We start from the raw sequence: 23,458 nt of genomic DNA, 5'->3' as shown, positions 1-23,458 counted from the left end.
ATAACTTTAATTTATTTTTTAAAATCAGATATTCCTACTTGGAGTGATATTCACTAGCAACTTACAACTGCAAGAGAAGTTTAATTCTCACTACAGTGCACATCAGCCTCAATTTTTACCGCTGCCAATATGCAAACAACTCTACACTGAGAAGCAAAGATCCTGGTGGGATGCTGTTCGTACTCTTCTTCAGAGAAAATCAGTGTAAGGCTTTTTCAGTTTGGAAATGTTTGATCAGCCCTTTAGGGAGCATCTCCTACAGCAATTTGCATTGTCCCTATAGATTCTTGTAAAATTAATTTTTTTTACCGTATTTTTTACATTGAATCTTTTTTGTAGTAGGGACTTGATATGCTTGAAAGATTTCTGTAAAGGGAATTTTCATTTCTAACAATGCATTTCTTACCTAGAGGCAAATTAGGACTAAAGCCGCAGGCTGTATTCATCAAGTGACTGGTATGTGAACAGATGAAAACCACAAAATACTAATCAAGGAATGTTTCTTATATGCAGACCAGGCACAGCAGCAAAGCTGAGGCTTATTGTACAGCATGGCATAAGTACTCTGCGAACGCTGGATAAGCATGGCCTTCAACCTGCCTTGATCATACACTGGGCAAAAAGCTTGCAGAAAACAGTAAGCTGAGATTATTTTTAAATACATGGAAGCGAAAGTGTTTTTCTTATTTTATCAATTATGAACACACTGAGGGGATGGGGGATGGGATGAATGTGTATTATTAAGAACAGCTGATTATTTATCAGGCAAACTTATTGTTCTAGTCACTCTGAAATACTCTTGTCTTAAACTGTCATGTTATTTCCTACATGTATGTTACTTAACATAGCTACTCTGCTTAATGTCAGAGAAGGACTTTGGAACTCTTAAAGAAAATAGGAGAAGGATATGTAGGAGTAGCATTTTGACTGGGATTTGTTGAAATAACATCTGTATCTCTTCCCTTTTCTTCACCAGGGAATTAACCTTAACTCCTTCTATGACCAGAAGGAATATATTGGACGAAGTGTCTGCTACTGGAAGAAAGTTCTGCCTATGCTGGAAACTATCAAAAAGAAGAGGAGTATTTCTGAACCTACTGATCCTCTCTTCAAGCACTTCCATAGTGTAGACATTCAGGTACAGATCAGTTGAGCCAAGGCTGAAGAGAAGGGTCTGTGTCAGAAATGAACAAATTTGGGGGATTTTTGTCTACATTTTATTATTCTATGTTATTATTACTGTGAAACTCTTAAAGGTGAAATTTGGTTATAGTGTTTTATAAAGGAGGAAAATTCTCTCCTTGTAGCTTTGGTCTTACCTTTGAAATGGTATTTATGATTTGAAGGCACTGAACGCCCTCAGTAGCAACTTTCTCCTAGAAGAATTCTCCCCGTGTTACAGGAAAAAAGGTTATGTCATTCCATTGTTAAATATAAGTTTTCCTTCACTTTATTTGTAGGTCTTTCAGGTTGCAGCATATGAAGAAGAGGCACAGATAGCATTTGCTATGTTGGATGCAGTTGATGGCAAAACTGATGATGCTTTAATAGCATTTGAAGCTATTGAGAATGTGGTGTCATACTGGAATCTTGCCATGGTAAGTTTGTAAGTTGCATTCCCCAGAAGTGCTTCTCTTTATTCAGTTTCCTTCTGACTGATACTATTCACTCTGCATTCTGTTCTTCAGATTTTCCAAAGAAAAGCAGAAGAAATTGAAAATGATGTCATGCTGCCAGAAGAACATGAGGAGCATAAAACTTACCTCCTTAAAGCAAAGTATTATCTAATGAAAATTATTGCAGAAAGCTCCTCAGATATGTCAGTTGCAGAGAAAGTAAGTAATTCTTGCTTTAAGAACTTTTTCCAAGGAATGCAGCAGCTTAGGTTACTGTTTGAAAAATGAAATCTTTTGTATTCAAGGTACTTTTTTTTTGTCCAGGCTTTCAGGCAACTTAAATCCTGGGTAACTTCTCTAACCTACCAGATCATGTGGTATCCTGGCTACCCTGTGGATGAAAGCTTTAGTGTAAACAAAAAGCTTTTGCCACTGTCTTTTAGTTTGATAGTTTAAAATCACACAAACTATTTTATTTTTTCACTTATGTGAATCCTAGCAAGTTAAGAGCTTTGCTGAAAAAAAACCAAACCAGTATTTATGTAATGAAAAGACTTGTGAATTGCTCAGACAGAATTCTAAATGTAGTTTGTCTTGTTCTGAGGTAGAATTGCAGTCGTGACTCATGTTTGAACAATCTTTCTAGTTGCCAGTGTCTCTTGAAACTGTGAGAGAAGTGTTAGATACAGTGATCCAGGAACTTGGTGAGAACTGTGAAGAGGGAAGTCTTGCCTTCAGAAACGGTCTGTCTCGAACTGTAGATTCAGCAATGAAACATTCCACTCCATCACCAACCAAGTTCTCTTTTTCGCCAACTAAGACCTACAAGGTATGTTAGGCAGTTATTATTTCAGGGAATTGATATCCTGTAAGAAAAATTCAAATGAATCAATTAACTTTTTTTTTCCTAGCTCTCTCCAAAAACTCCCCCTCAGTGGGCAGAAGACCATAAATCTATTCTTCAGATGATTTGTCAGCAAGTGGAAGCTTTAAAGGTAAAAATTCTGTCACCATTTTCAGTAATGAACTGTTAGCCTTTTAGTTATGGTAAGGATCTAGTGATAAGAGCATGGGCTAACTTAGAGTTCCTAGAATTACTTTCTGTAAATAGCTGCCTAAAATGAGTACCAGAGTAAATCCTTTTGTTTAAAAGCTCCTCTTTGGGACTTGGACAGGAGTGCTGAGGCAATCCATCTAAGGGACTCTTTCTGTACGTAGAAAGAATTCTGCTTTTATCATCTTGATTCTCATCCACTTGGTTCTGAGTTTTTTTACTGGTTTCTTCTGGCTTTAGAACCCAGTGGAAGTACTTTGTACTCCATGGGCAGGCCTTGCATGATCTGGCAGGTACTTTTTTTTTTTTAGTTACTCCCATACCATGGATTCAACATGCTTTTGAATAGCAAAAGGGTGGCAATCGTGCCTTATATTTTCTTTGACAAATACCTGTGCAGTCAATACTTACACTCTTGCTTGGCACCCTGTCTCAACAGAATGAAATGCAAGAAATGAAACTTAATAATTCCAACACAAATTCATCTCATCGGTGGCCTGCTGAAAACTATGGAACTGATGCAATACCAGACAGTTATCAGAGAGCGCAAAATCTTCATGAAGCCCCTTTAACAGGCAAGTTGCTGCAGAATTTTTATCTAAATGCTTAGCTAAATCAAATAAGACTTTTGAAAATAATGTGAAAATGTTTTAATGATTCACAGTTAAAAACCGATTGCTGGGAAGAGTATGTAGAAAACAGCAACAAGAAAAGATAGGTGTTAACTATTTTCCTGGTGTTCCTTTTTAGTTGCTACCACTAGCCCATCTGTGTTCTACAGCCAGTCACCTGCCTATAACTCTCAGTATCTTCTGGGAACTGCTGCAACCAATGTAACACCAGCAAAGGTGAGAATAAATTTATTTCCTTAAATTGCTTCCAGTGATCTGAAAATGATAGACTGGTTTTTGATTCTGTCCATAGCTGGATGTAATTGCAGTTCCTTATGCAGAATTTGGTCAACTTAAACTGCTAGGGATAAAATTATAATTTGTCTCCCTGCTTAACTTCTGGGATATGGAGTTTGGGTGGAAAAGCTAGAAAAATATATTTTATATGTGTGTACACTTCTACAGGTATGTATGATAGCACTTAACTATATCCCCCTTAATTGTGTGGCAAAAGAAAATAGGGTTTTCAAAGCTTTTTTTCATGTAAAACGCACTCATATTGTACCCCTTTTTCAATGTTTGTTCTCAAATGCCCATCAAGTTTTAAGCTAAGGTAAAGCTGGATTAGGTTTAAACTTGAAAACATGCCTTTCTTTTAAGAGTACTTGTTACATGGGCTTCAGCACAGTACAGTGTCCTCTTAGTTACCATAATAAGTAGAGCACTTGTTTTCTGCTTTTTCTTTAGCCTCCTGTCTATGGCATGAACCGACTTACGCCTCAGCCACATATATATTCCTATCAGCCACCACCCATGCATACACCACCTCTGCAAAACACTTCTGGTTGTATGTTTTCCCAAGAAATGTATGGCCCACCTCTGCGTTTTGAATCTCCTGGTACTACACTCATTTCTCCTCGAACAGCTGATGACTATTACAACTACAGCGTTCCACAGGCGAGCACCAATCCAACACTGCCTAAACCAGGGTATTTCACAAACCGTTCAGTCACACCACCCACCTTAAAGCCTGCAGAACCAAAAGCAATGCCTAAATTTGGACAGCCGGGAACAGCAGAAGGATCAAAACCACCTCTGTCAACACCAGCACAGCCAAGTCAGCCGACAACTTTTAAGTTTAAACCTAACTTCAAGTCTAATGATGGGGACTTCACTTTTTCTTCTCCCCCTCAAGTTGCACCACAGCCCCTTAATGCACCTTATAATAGTAGAGAAAGCCTCTTGGATCTTCTAACCTCTGACAAACCTTTACAGGATGATAGATACATTGATCAAAAGCCAGTTAGCGATCCCACAAACAGTTCAAGAAATATCTTCAATTTTAGCAATAAGCATATTTCAGGCATCTCTCTTCGAGAAAACACGGGACAAAATGTACACAAAAATGTGGGTTTTGAGAAGAGTGATACATTTAGTGTTCAAGAACCAAGTAAGCCTGTATTTATGGCTTCAAATTCAGATTTGGCCAACAGAAGTCATGAAACAGAAGGAGGCAGCACCCATGGTGGAGATGAGGATGATGATGGTCCTCATTTTGATCCTGTGGTGCCACTTCCTGATAAGATTGAAGTAAAGACAGGTGAGGAAGATGAAGAAGAATTCTTCTGCAATAGAGCCAAGCTCTTCCGTTTTGATGCAGAATCTAAAGAATGGAAAGAAAGAGGTATTGGAAATGTGAAAATACTGAAACATAAAGTATCTGGCAAATTTCGTCTCTTAATGAGACGGGACCAAGTACTGAAAATCTGTGCAAATCACTACATAAATACTGATATGAAATTAACTCCAAATGCTGCATCAGATAAGTCATTTGTATGGCATGCTTTAGACTACGCAGATGAATTGCCAAAACCAGAACAACTTGCAATTAGATTTAAAACACCTGAAGAAGCAATGCTTTTCAAAAAAAAGTTTGAGGAGGCACAGAATATTTTAAAATCCTTGGGATCGAATGCTGACACATCTGTGGCTCAGAGCAGTGGGACTGCAAAAGAAACAGCAAATCAGGAGATCAAGGAGCCCAACAAAACTACTTCTGGGACCATGAACTTGGGCTTTCATTTTCTAAAAGATGGAACAAGCAGTGAACCTGACAGCAAAGGCACACTTACAGCTACGTCCACTGCATCTAGCACTACCATTTCATTTGGGAAGGATATTCAGCAAGCCTGTTCTTCTGGTGGGTTTGGGCAGCATCTATTGAAGAAGGACCAATGGGAGTGTAAAGTATGTTTAGTTCCAAATGAAGCAACTGTAAAGAAATGTGAATCATGTCAAAGTCCAAATCCAGGTATGTGGGAAACACATGGCACCCCAATGACTGGCCATGCAAGTTTGAAACCAAGTGGTAACACAGTGCAGGACAAGTTTGGATCTCCTTTTGCTAAAAAGGAAGGTCAGTGGGACTGCTCTGTATGCTCAACCCGAAATGAAGCAGAAGATGTGAACTGCTGTTCCTGTCAGAGTCCAAAACCTCAAAATCAACCAAATACATCCACACCTTCTGTTCAGGCATCTGCTGCTCTGGGGCTTAGTTCCATTGCTGATACAAGTAAGCCACAGAAAAATGGGTTTGAAGGGCTGTTTACTAAAAAGGAAGGTCAATGGGATTGTAGTGTTTGTCTTGTGAGGAATGAAGGTTCTTCACTAGCCTGCGTAGCCTGCCAAGCGCCGAATCCGTCTGCTAAGCCAGCTGGTGATACTTTGCCAACTCCTGCTTTTGGCTTGAAAAGTAAATTGCCTGAACTTGATGTAGGACCTTTGGGAACGGGCTTTAAGTTTGGCCTTGAGCAAGGCAAGACACCACCATTTACATTTCAAATTTCTTCTGATACTGAAGCTAAGTCTGCAAAAGAAGGATTTAGCTTTTCAATGCAAATGCCTGCAGGTGGATTTAAATTTGGGATACAAGAGTCTAGTAAATTTGGGATACAGGAGTCCAGTAAAAATACCACTAAGAAAGATGAGCCATCCAAAGAGCATACAACTGGTTTCTTAAAAAGCGCTGATGAAAAAGACAAAAAGGAATTGCCTTCAGACAGTGGAACTGGATTCCAATTTCAAGAAACAGCAGACAAGGACAAAATTGACTTTGTTTTTGGGCAAAATAGCAGCACTTCTACTTTTGCTGAGCTTGCAAAAAGTACTCCCAGGGAAGGTTTTCAATTTGGCAAAAAGGACCCTAACTTCAAAGGCTTTTCAGGTGCAGGTGAAAAGTTGTTTTCTTCACAAAATTCTAAAACAGATCAGAAAGCAAACACGTCTGCTGACCTTGGTGAGAAGGATGATGATGTGTATAAGACGGAGGACAGTGATGATATCCATTTTGAACCTATAGTTCAGATGCCTGAAAAAGTAGAACCATTTACAGGAGAGGAAGATGAGAAAGTGTTATACTCCCAGAGAGTAAAGCTGTTCAGGTTTGATCCAGAAACAAGCCAGTGGAAGGAACGCGGGGTGGGCATTCTGAAGATTCTTAAAAACGAAGTTAATGGCAAAGTAAGAATATTGATGCGGCGTGAACAAGTACTGAAGGTGTGTGCAAATCACTGGATAACTACAACAATGAACTTGAAACAGCTGTCTGGCTCAGACAAAGCATGGATGTGGATGGCCAATGACTTTTCTGATGGTGATGCAAAGTTGGAGCAGCTGGCAGCAAAATTCAAGACACCAGAGCAGGCTGAGGAGTTCAAACAGAAGTTTGAAGAATGCCAGAGGTTACTACTAGATATACCACTGCAGACACCCCATAAACTTGTGGATACAGGTAGGACAGCTCAGCTTATACAGAGAGCAGAAGAAATGAAGTGTGGCTTAAAAGATCTTAAAACTTTTCTGACAGATGACAAAACAAAACTGTCAGAAGAGGAAAGTGTAAACCCTGTTTGTGCGAGCAGTACTTCCGATTTGGTTATAAAGCCACATGCTGAAAGTACAGGCCCTACTCTGGAGTGGGATAACTATGACTTGCGTGAAGAAGCATTAGATGATAGTGTAAGTAGTTCTGTTTATGCATCACCTCTTGCAAGTAGCCCTGTAAGGAAAAATCTGTTTAGATTTGGAGAGTCTACCACTGGTTTTAGTTTCAGCTTTAAATCTGCTTTGAGCCCATCCAAATCTCCAGCCAAACAGAATCAGAGTAGAACATCAGTAGGCACAGATGAGGATTCTGATGTTACTCAAGAAGAAGAAAGAGATGGACAGTACTTTGAACCTGTGGTACCTCTGCCTGATCTTGTGGAAGTGACCAGTGGTGAGGAAAATGAACAAGTTGTCTTCAGTCATAGAGCCAAACTCTACAGATATGACAAAGATGCAAATCAATGGAAAGAGAGAGGGATTGGGGATATCAAGATATTGCAGAACTATGACAACAAACAAGTTCGTATAGTAATGAGAAGGGACCAGGTACTAAAACTCTGTGCCAATCACAGGATAACACCAGATATGAATATGCAACAAATGAAAGGATCTGACAGAGCCTGGGTATGGACTGCATGTGACTTTGCAGATGGGGAAAGAAAAGTAGAACTTCTGGCTGTACGATTCAAGCTGCAAGATGTTGCAGATTCATTTAAGCAAATATTTGATGAAGCAAAGCATGCCCAAGAGAGAGAGACACTAATCACACCTCTTTCTTCTCGTGCCAATACACCAAAGGAATCTCCGTGTGGTAAAAATGCTGTAGCTGTGCTAGAAGAAACAACCAGAGAAAGAACTGATGTGAGCCATGGTGATGATTCTTCTGATGCAACTGTAGAGGCTGCAGAGGTGTCAAGTACTTCTGAAACACCAACAAAAACAGTGGTTTCTCCTCCAAAGTTTGTATTTGGATCTGAATCCGTCAAGAGCATTTTCAGTAATGAAAAGTCAAAGACATTCACATTTGGAAATACTTCAGCCACTGGTTCTCTCTTTGGCTTCAGTTTTAATCCCCCAAGAAAGAGTGAAGGCCCTATTCCAGCATCTCAGAACACAGCACAGAAAGAGACGGAAGTCTCTGAACCACCAAAAATCTCAAGTGCTACTCAGAAGCCTGTAGACAGCAAGGTGGATAACTTGCCAGCTTCAACACAAGATGGACCATCTAACTTCTCATTTAGAATTCTGGAAAAAGGTGAGTATGAGTTTTACTAGTGATTTATTCAAGTATGCAACTTACTAAGCAGTCAGCTCTGTGCTATTCATTTTTGTTTATTCTTTTGAGAATAGGTAGTTTCTTTCAGTTTTGATACAGGTACCTACATGTTCTCCAGAGGTTCAGCTAAAGAAGGGAATTTTAAGTCATAATTATTTTCAAATAAAAATGAAAGTGTATGATGCAGGATGGAAATTTGTTTACTGAGAACAGAATTTTCAGGTAGAGAGCTTATACTCTGAAGTGCTGCATCTGAATCTTGGATTTAAATGCTCAAAGAATTTGTAGATTCGCTTTTGGGACTTAAATAGGTAGTTGATGTTGTATGTTTCTGGGCCTTTGCTCTGAGTGGCCAAGTGTGAGAACATCAGATGTATGCTTCAGCTAAAATTTGGGTTATCCCCATAATTAAGTAGATGGGTATTGTGAAACTTGTCTATACCTTTGTTTCAAGTGTTAAATACTGGCCTCTGCAATTTTGGTTCTATAGCTTAACATCAGATGTCAGCCTGCTTCCTTAGCCTGAAAAGAGATTGTGATGGCATACTCAGTTGTATGGTTTCTGTTATGGTGTGAAAAGATGCACAGACAGAAGCTGTGGCTGTGACAGGAGCACTGTAATGTGCTGAAGTGTCTTTGTGAGAAGGATGGGATGTCTCAGAATTATGAATGTGTCCTGTCTCTTAATTAGCTTAAGTGTAGTAAAATGACATGGCAGAAGACGATAGCTGCAGTCCATTCACGTGAGTTGGATAAGTTTGTGTAGAAACAGATGAAATTTCCTGCTGTGACTTGGAGAACATAGATAAATCTGTTCTATCCTTTTAAAATTCCAGGTAAACACTTATATACCAACAATTTATTTTTTTAGGATTTAATTTTAGCCTCTTTAAATCTAATCCAATGGCCTTTTGGACAAGCACATCCTCCATGCAACCTGATAGTAAAGGTATTTACATTCTGCACTGAATGTGTGATAAAAACACTCTAGCAGGCATGGACAATAACCCAGCTGGGTCAAAGCAGCTGGCTCAGTAATCCCTATAATTAACATGCATGCTGAAGGAGAGTACTTGAAATTTCGTGTCTGACTACTCTATTTGTCCTGTTAAAGAATGTCTCTAGCCCTTTGTATGTTTACATGAGCCAGCACAATGGCCCTCTTTAAGCTTTTGGCTTCTGTTTGCCTTAGTTTTTGAGGATATGTGCCCTGTACTTCTTCCATCGCAGTTTTACTATGCTTGCACACTAGATCTCTTAAATTCCATTTTTCAAGAGAAATTGCGTTTTTGTTTTCAGAGAATGTCTTGTGGTGCCTGATGTGGTTTACTCTGTCAATGAAATAGCCTGAAGATCTTGAGACAGCTTATCCAGTCAAGAGCTTGAATTTATTTAGCCTCTGTGGAAATGTTCTCTTCAGTTTCCCAACTGTCAGTGTTAACTGCTGTGCTTTTAAAAAGAAAGAGTGCACAGAAGTGAGAGCCACCCCTTCATGTATAATCTGAAGTCCCCCTCAGCCGGTTAGAAAACTTCTGTCAATTTGTAACCAATTTGTTTACATTCAGACCCTGTAGGCAAAACTGTTATAGTTTTATTATATGTTACTACCAGTGTGCTGCTTGCAAGTATGCTTGCTGTAAGCATGCTTAACTTACACAGTTTTAAAAGTATTTTAATTTTAAATAACAAACTTTTAGTCTGCATAAGACAGTCTTCGAGTATTAGTGTCTTACATTGTTTCAAAGTGTCAAAATGTCATCTGATAAGCTGTTTTTACTTGAACACTGAATTCCGGTTCTGTATACGTAACCTAAAGTCGCTTGCTCTGTGTTTTCAAGCGCCCCTGTGGATGGAGTTTATGAACAATTCAATTCTATTTTCATAATACGGTGTCTGTAATGTGGGGTGATTAATCATTATGTGCCAATGCATGCATGCAAGAACTTTTCCTACCTCAAACTGATCATGGTTTTATATGGGGGCATATGGCAGGGGGGATGTATTTAAAGAAACAAACAAAATAAGCCTTTCTGGTACTTAAGGCTGTTCTTCACTTCTACTTTTCTAATAATTAGGTTATGATTACCTTTTTAGTGATTTGTTTACAGTTGATAATTGTCTTCAGTGTAACTTTTTGGTCTTTGTGCTCTGACTTAATAGTAAAGGATTTTGAGAGTCCTCCTAAATTAGGTTCTCAAGCTTATCGAATACAAATATGATATAAATTTTTCTTACGTGGAACTTCTTTTGGTGAGTGGCTTCTGAGTTGTGCTAGAACAACATTTAAAAGAAATTTAACCTCAGTAGTTCTGCACCTCCATGCATTTATGTTTTTCTCAGGCCAGGTCATAAACTTCTTAAAAGTTCTTATTCTAGTTTTGGCTGGGATAAAGTTAATTTTTTTCTCAGTTGCTGGCACAGTGCTGGGTTTTGGATTCAGTGTGAGAACAATGCTGATTACACACTGATGTTGTGGTTGCTGCTAAGCAGTGCTTACTCTAAGTCATGGACTTTTTTTTTTTTTGTCTCATGCTGTGCCATGGAGGAGGTACACAAATAAAAGCTGGGAGGGAGCTTTGCTGGAACTTGAAGTGGCCAAAGGGATATTCCACACCACATAACATCATGCCCAGTTTATAAACTGGTGGAGTTATCTGGAAGAGGGGCTAGTAAGAGTGTGGGAATGGAGTCGACATTGGTCAGTAGGTGGTGAGCAGCTGTATTGTGCCTCACTTGTTTTTCCTTGAGTTTTACTTTTTAATTTTAATATTATTATTTATTATATGTCACTTCTATTTCAGTTTCTAAACTGTTCTTATCTCCATCTACAAATTTTACATGTGATTCTCCTCCCCATTCCACCAGGTTACACGACGACGTGAGCCAGCAGCTCTGTGGCACTTAATTGCTAACTGGACTTAAACTGCACCAGTGCTTTACAAGTTTGAGTCGTGTCAGTTGCAGGCTGCTGTACCTGTTACATGCTTTACAGTTTAAACTAGTGCTTTCCTCTTATATTCAAAAGATACTCATTGATCAATACATTAGGGGAAATAACAGTATTGTGACTAGCTAGAGAGATTTAATGTCAGTTCAAGAAAAGTACAGCCTTGAAAAGAACTGTTGTGCATGACATTGTCCTGAATTTGTTTCTTCCATATTCTATTCTGGATGAAAAAAACTACACAATTATTAGTGAGTTCTGTTAGCCTAAAATTGGGCCTTTTCATAATGTATTGTATGTATGTGTGGCTTTTTGTTTCATGGCTGCCTGTGAAGATACATTTAAAGTGTTTGCAGCAGTAATCTTTGTTGTTGAAGTCTTTTATTATTTTGAGTAGATGTTTGGAACACTAGAATATTATTCCAGTGTTTGGTATATCAGTTTCACTGAGAACTTTACCTGTTGACTAATCTGAAGGGACCTTAAATGTGTTTCTCTTATTCAGCTATTTTGCCCAAAGGGCACTGAAAGAGACAGCATGATGACTGTTTTTAAATGCTGTCAAACCTGATGAGCAATGAGTGTGGTAAAACACTGGAACAGTGTATTTGTTGCCATGGCTTCTAGCTAGATTTCTACTGCTAAAATTAAAGAAAGCACATACTTTTACCATCTACCTGACTTGAAAGAAGTGTTCTGTTATATTCAAAGATATATTTTTGAAAATTTTCTGATCCTAAGAAAAGCTGCTGCTTGTTGTAGGACTAGATGCTCCACACTTAAACTTCAGGTGAACTTGATGCAAACTTAGTCCAGTTAAGACACTTGCTTAACTAACTGGAAAGAATAAAACACATAGTAATATGCGGGATATCTGCATATCTTCATATCACAGTACTAGATGTACTTCTAATCCTTAAATCAGCTAGGGTGACTGAGTTTTTTGGACAAGATTCTCAGAAGATGTATGAAAACATGTATGTCTTGCAGTCATTATATGAACTTAGAAATTTGCTGTTCAGGAATTTTATCCTATACGTACTTTCTGCAGGCTCAGAGAACTTACTGAGATCTAAAAATGTGAGCAAAAAGAATTAGTCTAGGAGAGGTTGCTGGTGATGGGTTTGAGTTACTTTGTAGTAACTGGTGTATAAATGCCTGAAATGATCAACTTGTAAACAAAGGTGGGGCAAAGACTGAAGAGGTAATACTTTGAAAAAATACATAAGTTTGAATCAGTACTTGGGATTTTGCTGTTACTTTACTTTATGCTGCTCTTAATCTACTGGATGATTAAGTAAAAAGTAATGAAAACTGCTTTTAATGAGCAGACTTATTTTAGTGTGTTAGTTGTCTCAGAGGATCAAAGGACTTGTCTCTGTAAATGTCTCCTATGTCCTTTTCTCCTCTTGCAATGATAAGTTAAATTGTATGATCAGAAAAATCAATGTTTTTCAGGAACTGGGTAGTACTTTTCTACTGGATACTGGTTTGTATCTGGATATTTAGGTTTCTTCTGATTACACTGTGCCACAGACTGAGAAAATTATTTTTTTTTATGAAAAGCACAGCAGGCTTTTGAGACTACTTTTCAGATACTGACTAAATTAAATCTGGAGAAAAGATAATAGGCAGTTAGCAAATAGGCTGAGGTATTAAAGCAATCATTTTGTTCTTAGAAACAGCTGTCCTTATGGGGTAATTCTTAAAAAAAATTCACAGATTTATTTCTTAGCCCTTTATCCCCAAATTCCCCTTCTCAAAACAACACAAACAAGCAGAACCCCAACCAAACCATACCTGATGTTTAAATTGCTATATCCTCTCTGCTTCCATTCTCTCAAACTCAAATATTTGTTTCCAAAGCTGTCTTTCAGCCATACATTTTATCTGCAGTTTGCTCTAGGCTTTACTTTCACCTTTAATCTTTGCACTGATCTCAGTACTGGTGGAAGGAGTAACTTAATGTTGAAGGCAAGAAGACAAAAAGCTAAATAATATAACTGATGGTGATATTTTCATGCTGCAAAAGCTAGTTAAATAGGCTGAAAGCAATGTCAAACAATATCAAACAATGTCAAGCAATATCAAACAATTCTTGTTTGATAGCAGAACTAAGAATTACTTTACTTTTGTAACAATCAAAGTTTCAGTAACTGCTATTATGGTAAATTTATTATTAGCTAATAAAAAGCTCAGCTATCCTGTAAGTAATCTGAAATGAGTTCTGTTCAGTTGCTTGGACAGGTTGTTGTTCACAGCTTCACTTTTTTCAGGCCCGAAGTTTGCTTATTTACCTCTGTTTGTCACCTCTGTCACTCTTCTCTGTAGCTGTCTCTTATTTAACATGTGGACTTAATTAAACAATCCTTTTAATAATATGAAGATGCAGCCATGATTCATTTTAATGCTTGAATTCCAAAAGCAATAGAACAGTGGGTAAGTTTTGTTGTTCTGTCCTTGACTTCTGTAAGTTTGATTTTTGTTTCCTGTCTATCGGCAGAAAATATGTAGGCCCTTAGAATTAATTTGGTTTGGTAATAATGTGGGGCTAATGTTATTTCCTGTTCTGAAATTACTCAGTTTTAATGGTTTGTTCAATTTCTGTAAAAAAGCTGAGAAGACCACAGTGTCAGAGGATGATGTTCCATCTGATGAGGTTGTAATAGTTTACGAGTTAACACCGACCCCTGAACAGAGAGCTCTTGCTGACTTCCTCAAGCTCCCTTCAACATTCTTCTGTTACAAGAATAAGCCTGGATATGCGAGTGATGAGGATGATGGTAAGGAATGCCAAAATTTATATTTGCACTGCCGTTTTTTGGGGAAAGGGTGTAATAGACTGGACTGATGCAGCCCCACACTGAGTGCTGTGTGCAGTTTTGTGTAAGAAAGATCTCAGACTGTTGGAAGGTGACCAAGGTGAACAGCCTTGAGTGGCTGAGATCACTTGGTTTGTTCAGCTGGGAGAAGACAAGGCTGAGGGGTGACCTTGTCACAGTCCAAAACTTCTTTAAGGACATCAGCAGAGGAGGAGGTGCTGATCTCCTCTTTCTGCTGCTCAACTATAGGACACAAGGAGATGGAAAGAAGCCGTTGGGAAGTTCAGATTAAGAGAAGGTTTTTCTTTGTGAGGGTGGTCAGGCCCTGGAACAGGCTCCCCAGGACAGCAGTTAGAACAATGCCCATCAGAGGCCAAGCAACATCTGGGTGATGCACTTAGCGTGGTTTTAGGTAGTCCTGCAAGGAGCAGGGAGCTGCAGTTAGTGATCCTTATGAGTCCCTTCCAACTTGAGATACTCAGTTAGCACTGTTAAAACCATTAGACACTAAAATATTTTTGTGTGGGCCAGTGAGAAGTAATCATGTCAGTGTCCTTATGGCCAAAGATGTACACTCAAGTCTCCAAAACAGAATAGTACAGTGGAAGCCCAGGAGTGACTAAAGGGTATTTGTTTGGTGTATTATGGGTGTTGACATCATTACCAAGGCTTTTGGTTAGGTAAGAGGTATTTGAGCAAGAGACCTACTTTAGTATTTTGAGACAAAAAGAAAGCATTTTTATTATAAACAAACAATTTAAGCTTCCTTAAGTGCTATATTAATAAGTTATTTTTCTTCTAAAGCAAATTCCTAATACTATTAGTGAACTTACTTTGTGAGACCTTACTGCATGTAATTAAGATTGATTGATTGATTTATTCAGCAGCAAATACTTTAAATGGAAGTTCTGAAACATATTGAACAGAAAATGGGAGAAGACAAGCCCCCTCCAACAATACCTGAGCTTGCAAGTTTTTTTGTAAAAATCTTCAGTCTTCTTTCCCAAATCTGTTTAGTGGTAGTCTTAATAAAATCACTCAGTAAGAAACATATTTTCTAAAAGCAAAACCTGTGCCATGTATCAGTAGCAATCTAGGCTGAGAAAAAGTGTTATAAGCACTCTGGAGCACATTTGAGCAAAACTAGAAGTGACAGCCGAGTTGTTGACTTGTGTAACTTTAAAATATAAGCAAAATTACATATGCCTGCTAGCCTTGTGAGTTGGAAGGGCTTAGCAGACTTCTCTGACCTAGAGTAGGCCTGAGAACTTACTCTTTTTTCCTATGTTTAAGATGAAGACTATGAAACAGCTGTCAAGAAACTTAATGGAAGACTCTATCCCAGTGATTCAAAAGAGAAAAAGAAAGGGCAAGTTGCTGTGAAAGGTATGTCTTAAGAAATTTTACTTATTGTACTTCATGTACTGAAACATAAACTCTGAATCTGAAGGACACATGGGCAGAGGTTAATTTTGTATTTCCTGGGATGGTTTCTAGAAGCAGAGATGCTGAGTGCAAAAAACCTGCATCTCAACATACAGAGTTAAGCTCACTATCTTAAACTGCTGGCTAGCAGTAAAGGGGTACCTGAAAGAGAAATGCACATTCCAGGTGATGTCTAAACAAGAATCAAAGTCTCTTCCTATCTTGAGCTCCTTCTGAATATGAAAAATTTGAATATTCAGCTTGGCATGATATTGGTCAAGAGAAAGTTGTCTACATCTTCGAATACTTGCTACTTCTGCAGTTACTCAGTTGAAGCTGGTGAGTTAATGTTGTTCAATCTAAAAAATGCTATTTGGTCTCTATACTAAAAATACAGGTGTAGACAACTTGCTTATGTGTGTCTTTGTCTCAGACTTCAGCTTTACATAACTTGAAGGTAGGTACTTCTAGAAGTCAAGTTTGGGATTTCTTTGAGGATATGTGATAGAAGGATTGATCCATCTGAAATATGAGGAGATGCTGAAGGAAGTTATTAGCAGTGGCAGCTGCAGGATAAAATTCTTCATCATTGCATGGAAATTCCCTGACAGCAGTAAAAAAACACAGATTATGTATTTTCAATCTAGCCACCCCAGGTTAAGTTAGTTAGTCGTCACTTTCACTACTTAAACAGTAATGCTGTCTGTGAAACTCATGAAGTCTGTCTTCAAGTTGATCTGGCTCTTATGAGGTTAATATATAATGTCAAGGCTAAAAAGTATTTCAGTATGTAGCTGCCTTCACAGCTGTTTTCCATTAATTCTTTACAGCAAGCCTTGCAAAGAAAAGTGAATTCAACAATGAAAGAGAATGTGCTGCTACTTTGGAAAAGAAACCAGATCCTGAGGAGAAAAATGAAACAAAAGCTCTGCAGGTTCCTTCTGCATCTGTTTGTGGTGTCAGTACTGATACCAAGGGTGACAGTCTGGAAGAATTAAAGTCAGAAGCTGAAATTCAAGAAATGAAAGTAAGAGCTAAATCTTTACTGAACTTCTTGTTATTAAAATTGTACAATTATTTCATATATGTGTGACACAGTACAGTTTTAGAACTAAAACATCCAGTGGGGAAAAATTGAGGTTTTTTTGTAGCAGTGCCTCAAGTGTATGCCATCACAGGAGATTTGATTTCAGGAAATAACAGTATTTTTTTGAAAACAGACTACTTCAAAGATACTTCAGTCTCGTCAAGTTAACATCTGTATGTGTTAACAGTAATGAAAAACGTCAGAAAGCTTGCAGCAATCTTTCTTGGTGTTCTTTATTTTTCTATAAGGACTGTTCTTAGACTCCTGGGGAGGAGTTTTGAATCCTAAGGTCTTCTAACTTATTTACCTATTAAATTACTTTTTTGATTAATTGCAGGAGAATGAAGCTGCAAGCTCAAATGACTTAGTCTGTATCAGTAAGGAAGAAACACCCATTCCGTCAAAAGATGAAGTGACAGTACTTGCCCAGTCAGGTACCAGCAGTGAAGAATCACATACCACCACAGAAACTGTGCAAGTATCACAGACCTTATCACGAGCTGAAGACAAACCTGTAGATTTGTCAGCTAAAAAGAGTGATGCAGATGGTTCAGGGTCAACACAAGGTAAGGTCAGGGGTATATGCTGAGGTTTTTTCGTAGGAAACTATGCTTTTCTGTGGATCAGTTTACCTAGCATAGTTGCTGTCATGGGGAGAAGTAGTACCAATACTGAATTAGAAACATAGGTACGAGTCTGGTAAAAATGTGTATATATCAAATTTTGAGTTCACTTTCGCTACAACAAAACAATGCCAGTGTCTATTGTGTAATTTAAATATGATGTACTTTCATTAGTTTACTGTTAAATAGCACATGAGCTCTGTGGATTGGCATGTAAGTAGTATGCTGAAACTCACAGTGTTGGGCCCATTTTCAAGCCATAATAGATGGTCATTATGACAAGTGTCATTCAAACTTTAAACTTATTGGGAAGAAGGAAAAAATGCTGTAGGCAGTTCTCCAGTTCATTCTTGTGACTACATAAATGCATTTTCTTTAAGAAAGTAGAGAAGAATCTTTGACTTTCTCCTTTTTATTTGTTTGATAGAAAACAGAATCATCTCATTTGGTTTTGGCAATACTGCAGGCCTGTCATTTGCAGATCTGGCATCCAAAAGTTCTGAAGACTTTGCTTTTGGCTCAAAAGGTGAGTTCAGCTAGTCTCTGAGATAAACCTCAGCTGGACTTTTGCTTCATACAACATACCTTTTGTGCACAAAATTTCTGCTGATCATTAGAAACAACAATTTTTTGCAAGTTTTTGTCAGGAAGAAAAAAAACCTACACAAAGTTTAAAATGTCACTCTCTTAATTGTAGATAAAAACTTCAAATGGGCAAATACAGGAGCAGCTGTGTTTGGAGATGCCACCCGTAAAGCAGATGAAGATGAAGGTGGTAGTGATGATGAGGTAGTACATAGTGATGATATCCACTTTGAGCCAATTGTGTCCTTACCAGAGGTAAGATGACTTCTGGAATATAAAACAACATTAGGATAAGCATCTCTGCTTACACAGCAAGCTGTAAAATGTTTTGCTCAACTAGCTTTGGTTTCTTTGTTGTTGTGTCTTGTTCTGCATGTTTTATACTGACTGTGTTGAAGCGACTGTTGTTGTAAATCCTAGTACAGCATAGCCCTGGGGAGGTGTCTGGTGCCTCAGTTAAAATCTTCAAGTGATTTCTTTGTAACTTGAGAGTTGATAAGGACAACAATTTGTACACATAGCTCATAAAAGTTAAACCATTTATATAGCACAGCTGAAAATCAGGAAGGGGAAATGGATAACTGCTAGTGCTTATACAACTCAGCTATGGCTTTGTATCAGTGACCTGTAGATTCTGTTCTGTGAAAACCATGCCAACTAAGAATCTTTAAGCTAGGCAAGAGATTCCTAGAATCACTAAGCAAAAAGATGTACAATTAACATCAACTGAAGGCTAAGGAAACAAACTTTTTTAGTTTGAAAATAAATGGCTTTTCAAGAAGTAGGAGAACCTTCAACTTTGAAGATGGCCTTATAACTTACTGAGACTTCACACAGTTATTCATATCTTGATTTGATTTTTAGCCTAGTAACCATTTCAGACTCTTTTGATATTGACTCATTTGACTCATATTGTCTGACCTTTCTATAAATAATAAAATTTAACTATAGATTAGTAAAATTATTGAGCAAGGCAAATAGAGTACAAAGGAACTGTTCAACTTGAACAGCTGGTCTGATCTATTTTGTAACATGCCTTCAACTTCCTTCTTGAAAATTTGGTGTGCCTTTCCTCATCTGTGTGTCACATTGTGACTTCTATGATGCTTTTCTTCTCTGCTTCCCTTTTACAGTTTCACAAACAGCATTTTGCCACACATTTCTCCAGTTCTCTCAAGTGTTCCATATCTTTGGAGAAGTGCTAAATAAAGTGTAGAGTAGAGGCCAGTAAATGCATACATGAAGTTGAGGTGGAGATACGGCTGTCAGGCTGAAGTTTTGTATATTTGGTGTTTCTTCTGTTCAAATGCAAATATCAAATTCTTTAACAATGTGCTAAAGATAGCTCCTGGAATTTTGTAACAGTACTTTGTCTTCACTTCTCAGTGTGCACATCATTCAGCAAACCTGAAACCTGGGAAACTTGCCAAAACACTTGATAAAGTCTTTGTTAAAAGAAAAAAACCCATAAAGAAAATCCCACCACACAAAGAAAGTCCCACCAAAACCCAACCAAGCAAACCACTTGCAAAGCAAAATCATCAGACACCCACCACAACTACATGTAGCATGGTGAAGGAGGATTGCAATGCTGTATTTGTTCTCAAATAGTGGAATTTGTTGGGCTCCTATATTCTCAAAATATTTTACCCATTTTGGTGCGATGAATGGGGTGTTGGTGAAAAGAACACACTGAATAATTTTCCGCTGTAATATGTCAGAATCTTCAGAAGTATATGTAATAACTATTTAATATCTTCGGAGGGAATCACAGGTTCTCAGTCTACTGTGCTGTTTTTTTAGGTGGAGGTAAAATCAGGAGAAGAAGATGAAGAAATTCTCTTCAAGGAGAGGGCAAAACTTTACAGATGGGACAGGGATGTTACTCAGTGGAAGGAGCGTGGTGTTGGAGAGATCAAAATACTCTTCCATACACAGAAGAAATACTATAGAGTCCTAATGAGGAGAGACCAAGTTCTTAAAGTCTGTGCAAACCATGTTATCACCAAAGAAATGAACTTGGTGCCCTCTGATACATCAAACAATGCTTTCATTTGGACAGCCACAGATTATGCTGGTGAGTTATTCAGGTGGTTTTTGTTTTTTCTAGATGGTCTGTAGTTTCTGTGTTTTGTTTTTCCATGGAGATTATTACAAGATGAAACTGAACAGGCCTTCTTGGATTTATTTTCAGATGGTGAAGTAAAAGTAGAACAATTTGCAGTCAGATTTAAAAGCCAAGAAATGGCCAATTCTTTTAAGAAGATGTTTGAAGAATGCCAGCTAAGCTTGTCGGAACTACAGAAGGGGCACTTGTCCCTGGCAGCAGGACTGTCAAAGGACACCAACCCTGTTGTTTATTTTGAAGTTTCTGCTGATGATGAACCTTTAGGACACATAACCATGGAGCTGTTTGCAAATATTGTACCTCGAACTGCTGAAAATTTCAGAGCCCTGTGCACAGGAGAGAAAGGATTTGGATTCAAGAACTCCCGCTTTCACAGAATAGTCACAGACTTTGTGTGTCAGGTAAGCATAAAAGGAAGACTCTTCACTGAGAGAATGAGACGCATCTTGACTAACAATGGCACTTCAAAAAATTACTTGTATAGGATAGCACATTCCTGTTGGCAGCATGGATCCACTGTGTGGGATAGTCTCACCTGTCCTTTCCCTACAAAGAGATAAGAAATATAAGAAATAGTGCAAGCAGCACATGCTGCCCTAAGATGCTTTTCACCTGTGCCTACCAGTGGCCTCATGTTTCAGTGTTACTGTCATGTCAGGGTGAAAGAAAAAAAAATAGAGGGAGGTGCAGTCCTCTTACAATGGACAAGGGGCCTGTTGCTGAACAGGAACACCAAGGACAGTAGGTGTTCCCAAAACTACTAGTGATCCTTCTCTCTCTCCAGAGAACTTCTGTATGCTCACCTGTTAAGAACACTTACTTTCCAGGCTTCTCTTACTTTAAAGTACACTTTTTATTTCAGATAATGTGCATTTTAAAACTGACATTTCAAGTATCACAGATGTTAGGTTTCAATCTAAAACAAGTCTTCTAGATCCAATTACCATGCACTGGCTTGTTTACTAAAACATCAAGTTTTGTGCAGAGAGCATTAGCCCGCAGTATAGTGGTAACCCCTGGTAGACAAGTGTTGGCTTTAAACCTCTGTGTGCATTCAGTAGCACTGGCAAGTTCTTCATAAATGCTGAAGGCTTAGGAGATTGATAATGGCTCAGATAGACCTTTCTTAAAATTCTCATCAATAGTTCATTGAGTTTTGGTTACTTGGAATAGGCAAAATGAACCAACATCAGTACACGTTATGCTAATGATCTGCATGTCACTACATCCCCAAAGATGAAGCATGTAGATGACTTTCTACAAGGCTAGATGTAAACAGTAATACAGGAAAATAATATACAAAAGTAATAGGAAGGACATCAGCCTGTTGGAGCGAGTGCAGAGGAAAGCCAAGCCTTTTAAGAAGGATGGAGCACTGATCGTATGAGGAAAGGCTAAGAGAATTAAATTTGTTCAGCCTGGAGAAGAGAAAACTTAGAGGTCACTTAATGCTGTCATTCCAGAGCTTGAAGGGAGCCTACAAGATGGAGGGAAACATTTACAAGAGCATGTAGTCACAGGACATGGGGTGAATGGCTTCTAGGTAAAAGAGAGTAGGTTTAGACTAGATGTTAGGAGAAAGTTGTTTGCTGTAAGGGTGGTGGGACACTGGAACAAGTTGCCCAGAGAAGTTGTAGATGCCCTATCCCTGTCAGTGTTCTAGGCCAAACTGGATAGAGCTCTGAGCAGCCCGGTCCTAGTTCTATGTGTCCCTACCCATGGCACAGGAGTTCTAGATGATCTTAAAGGTCCTTTCCAATGTAAACCATTCCGTTATAGTAAATGAACAGCTTGTCACCAGAATAAAATAGTAGCCTGTCTTTTAATTAGCTTTCTACATGGGCCTGAAGTATGCACTTACTGGTTATTTTGTTAAACCTTTGAGCCTTTCTGAAAAACTCATTTAGGATTTAAGCTTATTTCAGGGTATTTTGCATTCTAGAAAGGAGCAGACTTTCTTTTAAAACAGTTAACTGTACCATGTGTGCCTTGACAAAGTGAACTTGTATCACACTAAATGAGTACTTTAAGTTTGCTCAGCTTTGCCTGAACTTTCTTGAGGTACAGTGAGAAGCTCTTCAGTGAGAACTAAGGCTGTACAGATGTAGTTTGCACTGTCACCCTTATGTGTATACTCAAGTTTATCAGGAACCAGAAGTTTGCTACCTTCCAGAAAGGTAAGACATACTAGGCTGCTCAACCAGTTACATGGCAAAGCTGTATGGAATTACTGGTCACTGCTTTGTTAACATTTGTCAGGTGATGAATTCTGGGCCTGCTGGGACTAAGCAAGAACAGGCCTTCAATGAGATAATGCAGGTCCAGGCAGCTTCCAGGGCCAAGTGATGCAGGCAGTAGGAATGACAGGCCTAGAGGAGTGTCACCATAGGGAGTAGCAAGATGAAGTGCTGTGTTCAGAATAAACAAGGGATATACCTTCTACTACTGCTTCCCTTACCATGAACAAACCTACTGAAGCTGGGAAGCCCTAGATCTAAGCAGATATTGATACTTGTAAAAATAAGTTCTTCCAAAGCAGTCTTTACTGTTGAAAGGAAGTATAACTTTTGGGTTATGTTTTGGAACTTGTGAGTTAATGCTGTGTCTGGTTGGCTTTTTTTTTTCCTAGGGAGGAGATATAACTAACCATGATGGAACAGGCGGACGGTCGATTTATGGAACAGCATTTGAAGATGAGAATTTCATAGTGAAACACACTGGTCCTGGATTGCTGTCAATGGCAAATAAGGGCAGGGATACAAATAATTCTCAGTTCTTCATAACACTTAAAAAAGCAGAACACTTGGACTTCAAGCATGTGGTATTTGGGTTTGTGAAAGATGGAATGGATGTTGTGAAAAAGATCGAATCCTTTGGTTCTCCTAAAGGGCTAGTAAATGGAAGAATTGTCATTACAGACTGTGGGCAAATATAGAATTATTTCTTTGAGTATACAGATGTTTTTGCAGTATAAATCAGTACTTAGATGTTATTGACTAATTATTTCAACTTCTTAAAATGGACACTTCTGATGTATAAATGTAAAATTACAGGCTATAGTTGAATTTTTTATGTGTTCTAATTGATTTTTTTTGCATGGTAAATAAAGTTCAGGCACTGGCATATTTCAGGTGTATTTGTGTTATCCTGACATATTTGTATTAAGTGTCAAATTTTAAAAATTAAATCCTAGTCTTGTTAAAATAAATGTCTTATCTTCACTTTGGTTTGTTTAAAAGAAGATAACTTGCATAACTTGCTTCTTGCTCTTGCCCTGGGTTGTCTGGCCTTTGCTGCTTGACCGAAAGGCAGCAACTGCGGTGGGTTCACCTCAGCGATGCCTCTGGCTGTTGGAAGCTGCAGCTGGCCCTATGGACATACCCAGACAGGCAAAGCTCTGGT

The 23,458-nt window shown here is 38.4% G+C and overlaps 1 protein-coding gene across 2 annotated transcripts in view; it reads left to right on the top strand.

Moving 5' to 3' along the window:
• Positions 1 to 23,253, top strand: part of RGPD4 (RANBP2 like and GRIP domain containing 4) — a 33,579-nt gene extending 10,326 nt beyond the window's left edge. Inside the window, exons 11-30 of one of the 2 annotated variants that reach the window (XM_084201241.1) lie at positions 29 to 204; positions 514 to 637; positions 977 to 1,138; positions 1,461 to 1,598; positions 1,689 to 1,835; positions 2,263 to 2,445; positions 2,528 to 2,611; positions 3,110 to 3,245; positions 3,421 to 3,518; positions 4,029 to 8,421; positions 9,314 to 9,391; positions 14,002 to 14,169; positions 15,502 to 15,594; positions 16,464 to 16,660; positions 17,058 to 17,286; positions 17,771 to 17,869; positions 18,041 to 18,183; positions 19,732 to 20,005; positions 20,123 to 20,457; positions 22,686 to 23,253. In XM_084201241.1, coding sequence (XP_084057367.1) covers positions 29 to 204; positions 514 to 637; positions 977 to 1,138; positions 1,461 to 1,598; positions 1,689 to 1,835; positions 2,263 to 2,445; positions 2,528 to 2,611; positions 3,110 to 3,245; positions 3,421 to 3,518; positions 4,029 to 8,421; positions 9,314 to 9,391; positions 14,002 to 14,169; positions 15,502 to 15,594; positions 16,464 to 16,660; positions 17,058 to 17,286; positions 17,771 to 17,869; positions 18,041 to 18,183; positions 19,732 to 20,005; positions 20,123 to 20,457; positions 22,686 to 22,991 — 7,563 coding nt within the window. In that variant the 3' untranslated portion in view covers positions 22,992 to 23,253. The remainder of the gene's footprint in view (positions 1 to 28; positions 205 to 513; positions 638 to 976; positions 1,139 to 1,460; positions 1,599 to 1,688; positions 1,836 to 2,262; positions 2,446 to 2,527; positions 2,612 to 3,109; positions 3,246 to 3,420; positions 3,519 to 4,028; positions 8,422 to 9,313; positions 9,392 to 14,001; positions 14,170 to 15,501; positions 15,595 to 16,463; positions 16,661 to 17,057; positions 17,287 to 17,770; positions 17,870 to 18,040; positions 18,184 to 19,731; positions 20,006 to 20,122; positions 20,458 to 22,685) is intronic. The other variant, XM_084201242.1, reaches the window with a different exon arrangement.
• Positions 23,254 to 23,458: the final 205 nt, after the last annotated feature.

Source organism: Fringilla coelebs, assembly GCF_963513975.1.
Source record: "Fringilla coelebs genome assembly, chromosome: 2".
NCBI lineage: Eukaryota > Metazoa > Chordata > Aves > Passeriformes > Fringillidae > Fringilla > Fringilla coelebs.
This window is presented reverse-complemented; position numbering and strand designations above follow the sequence as displayed.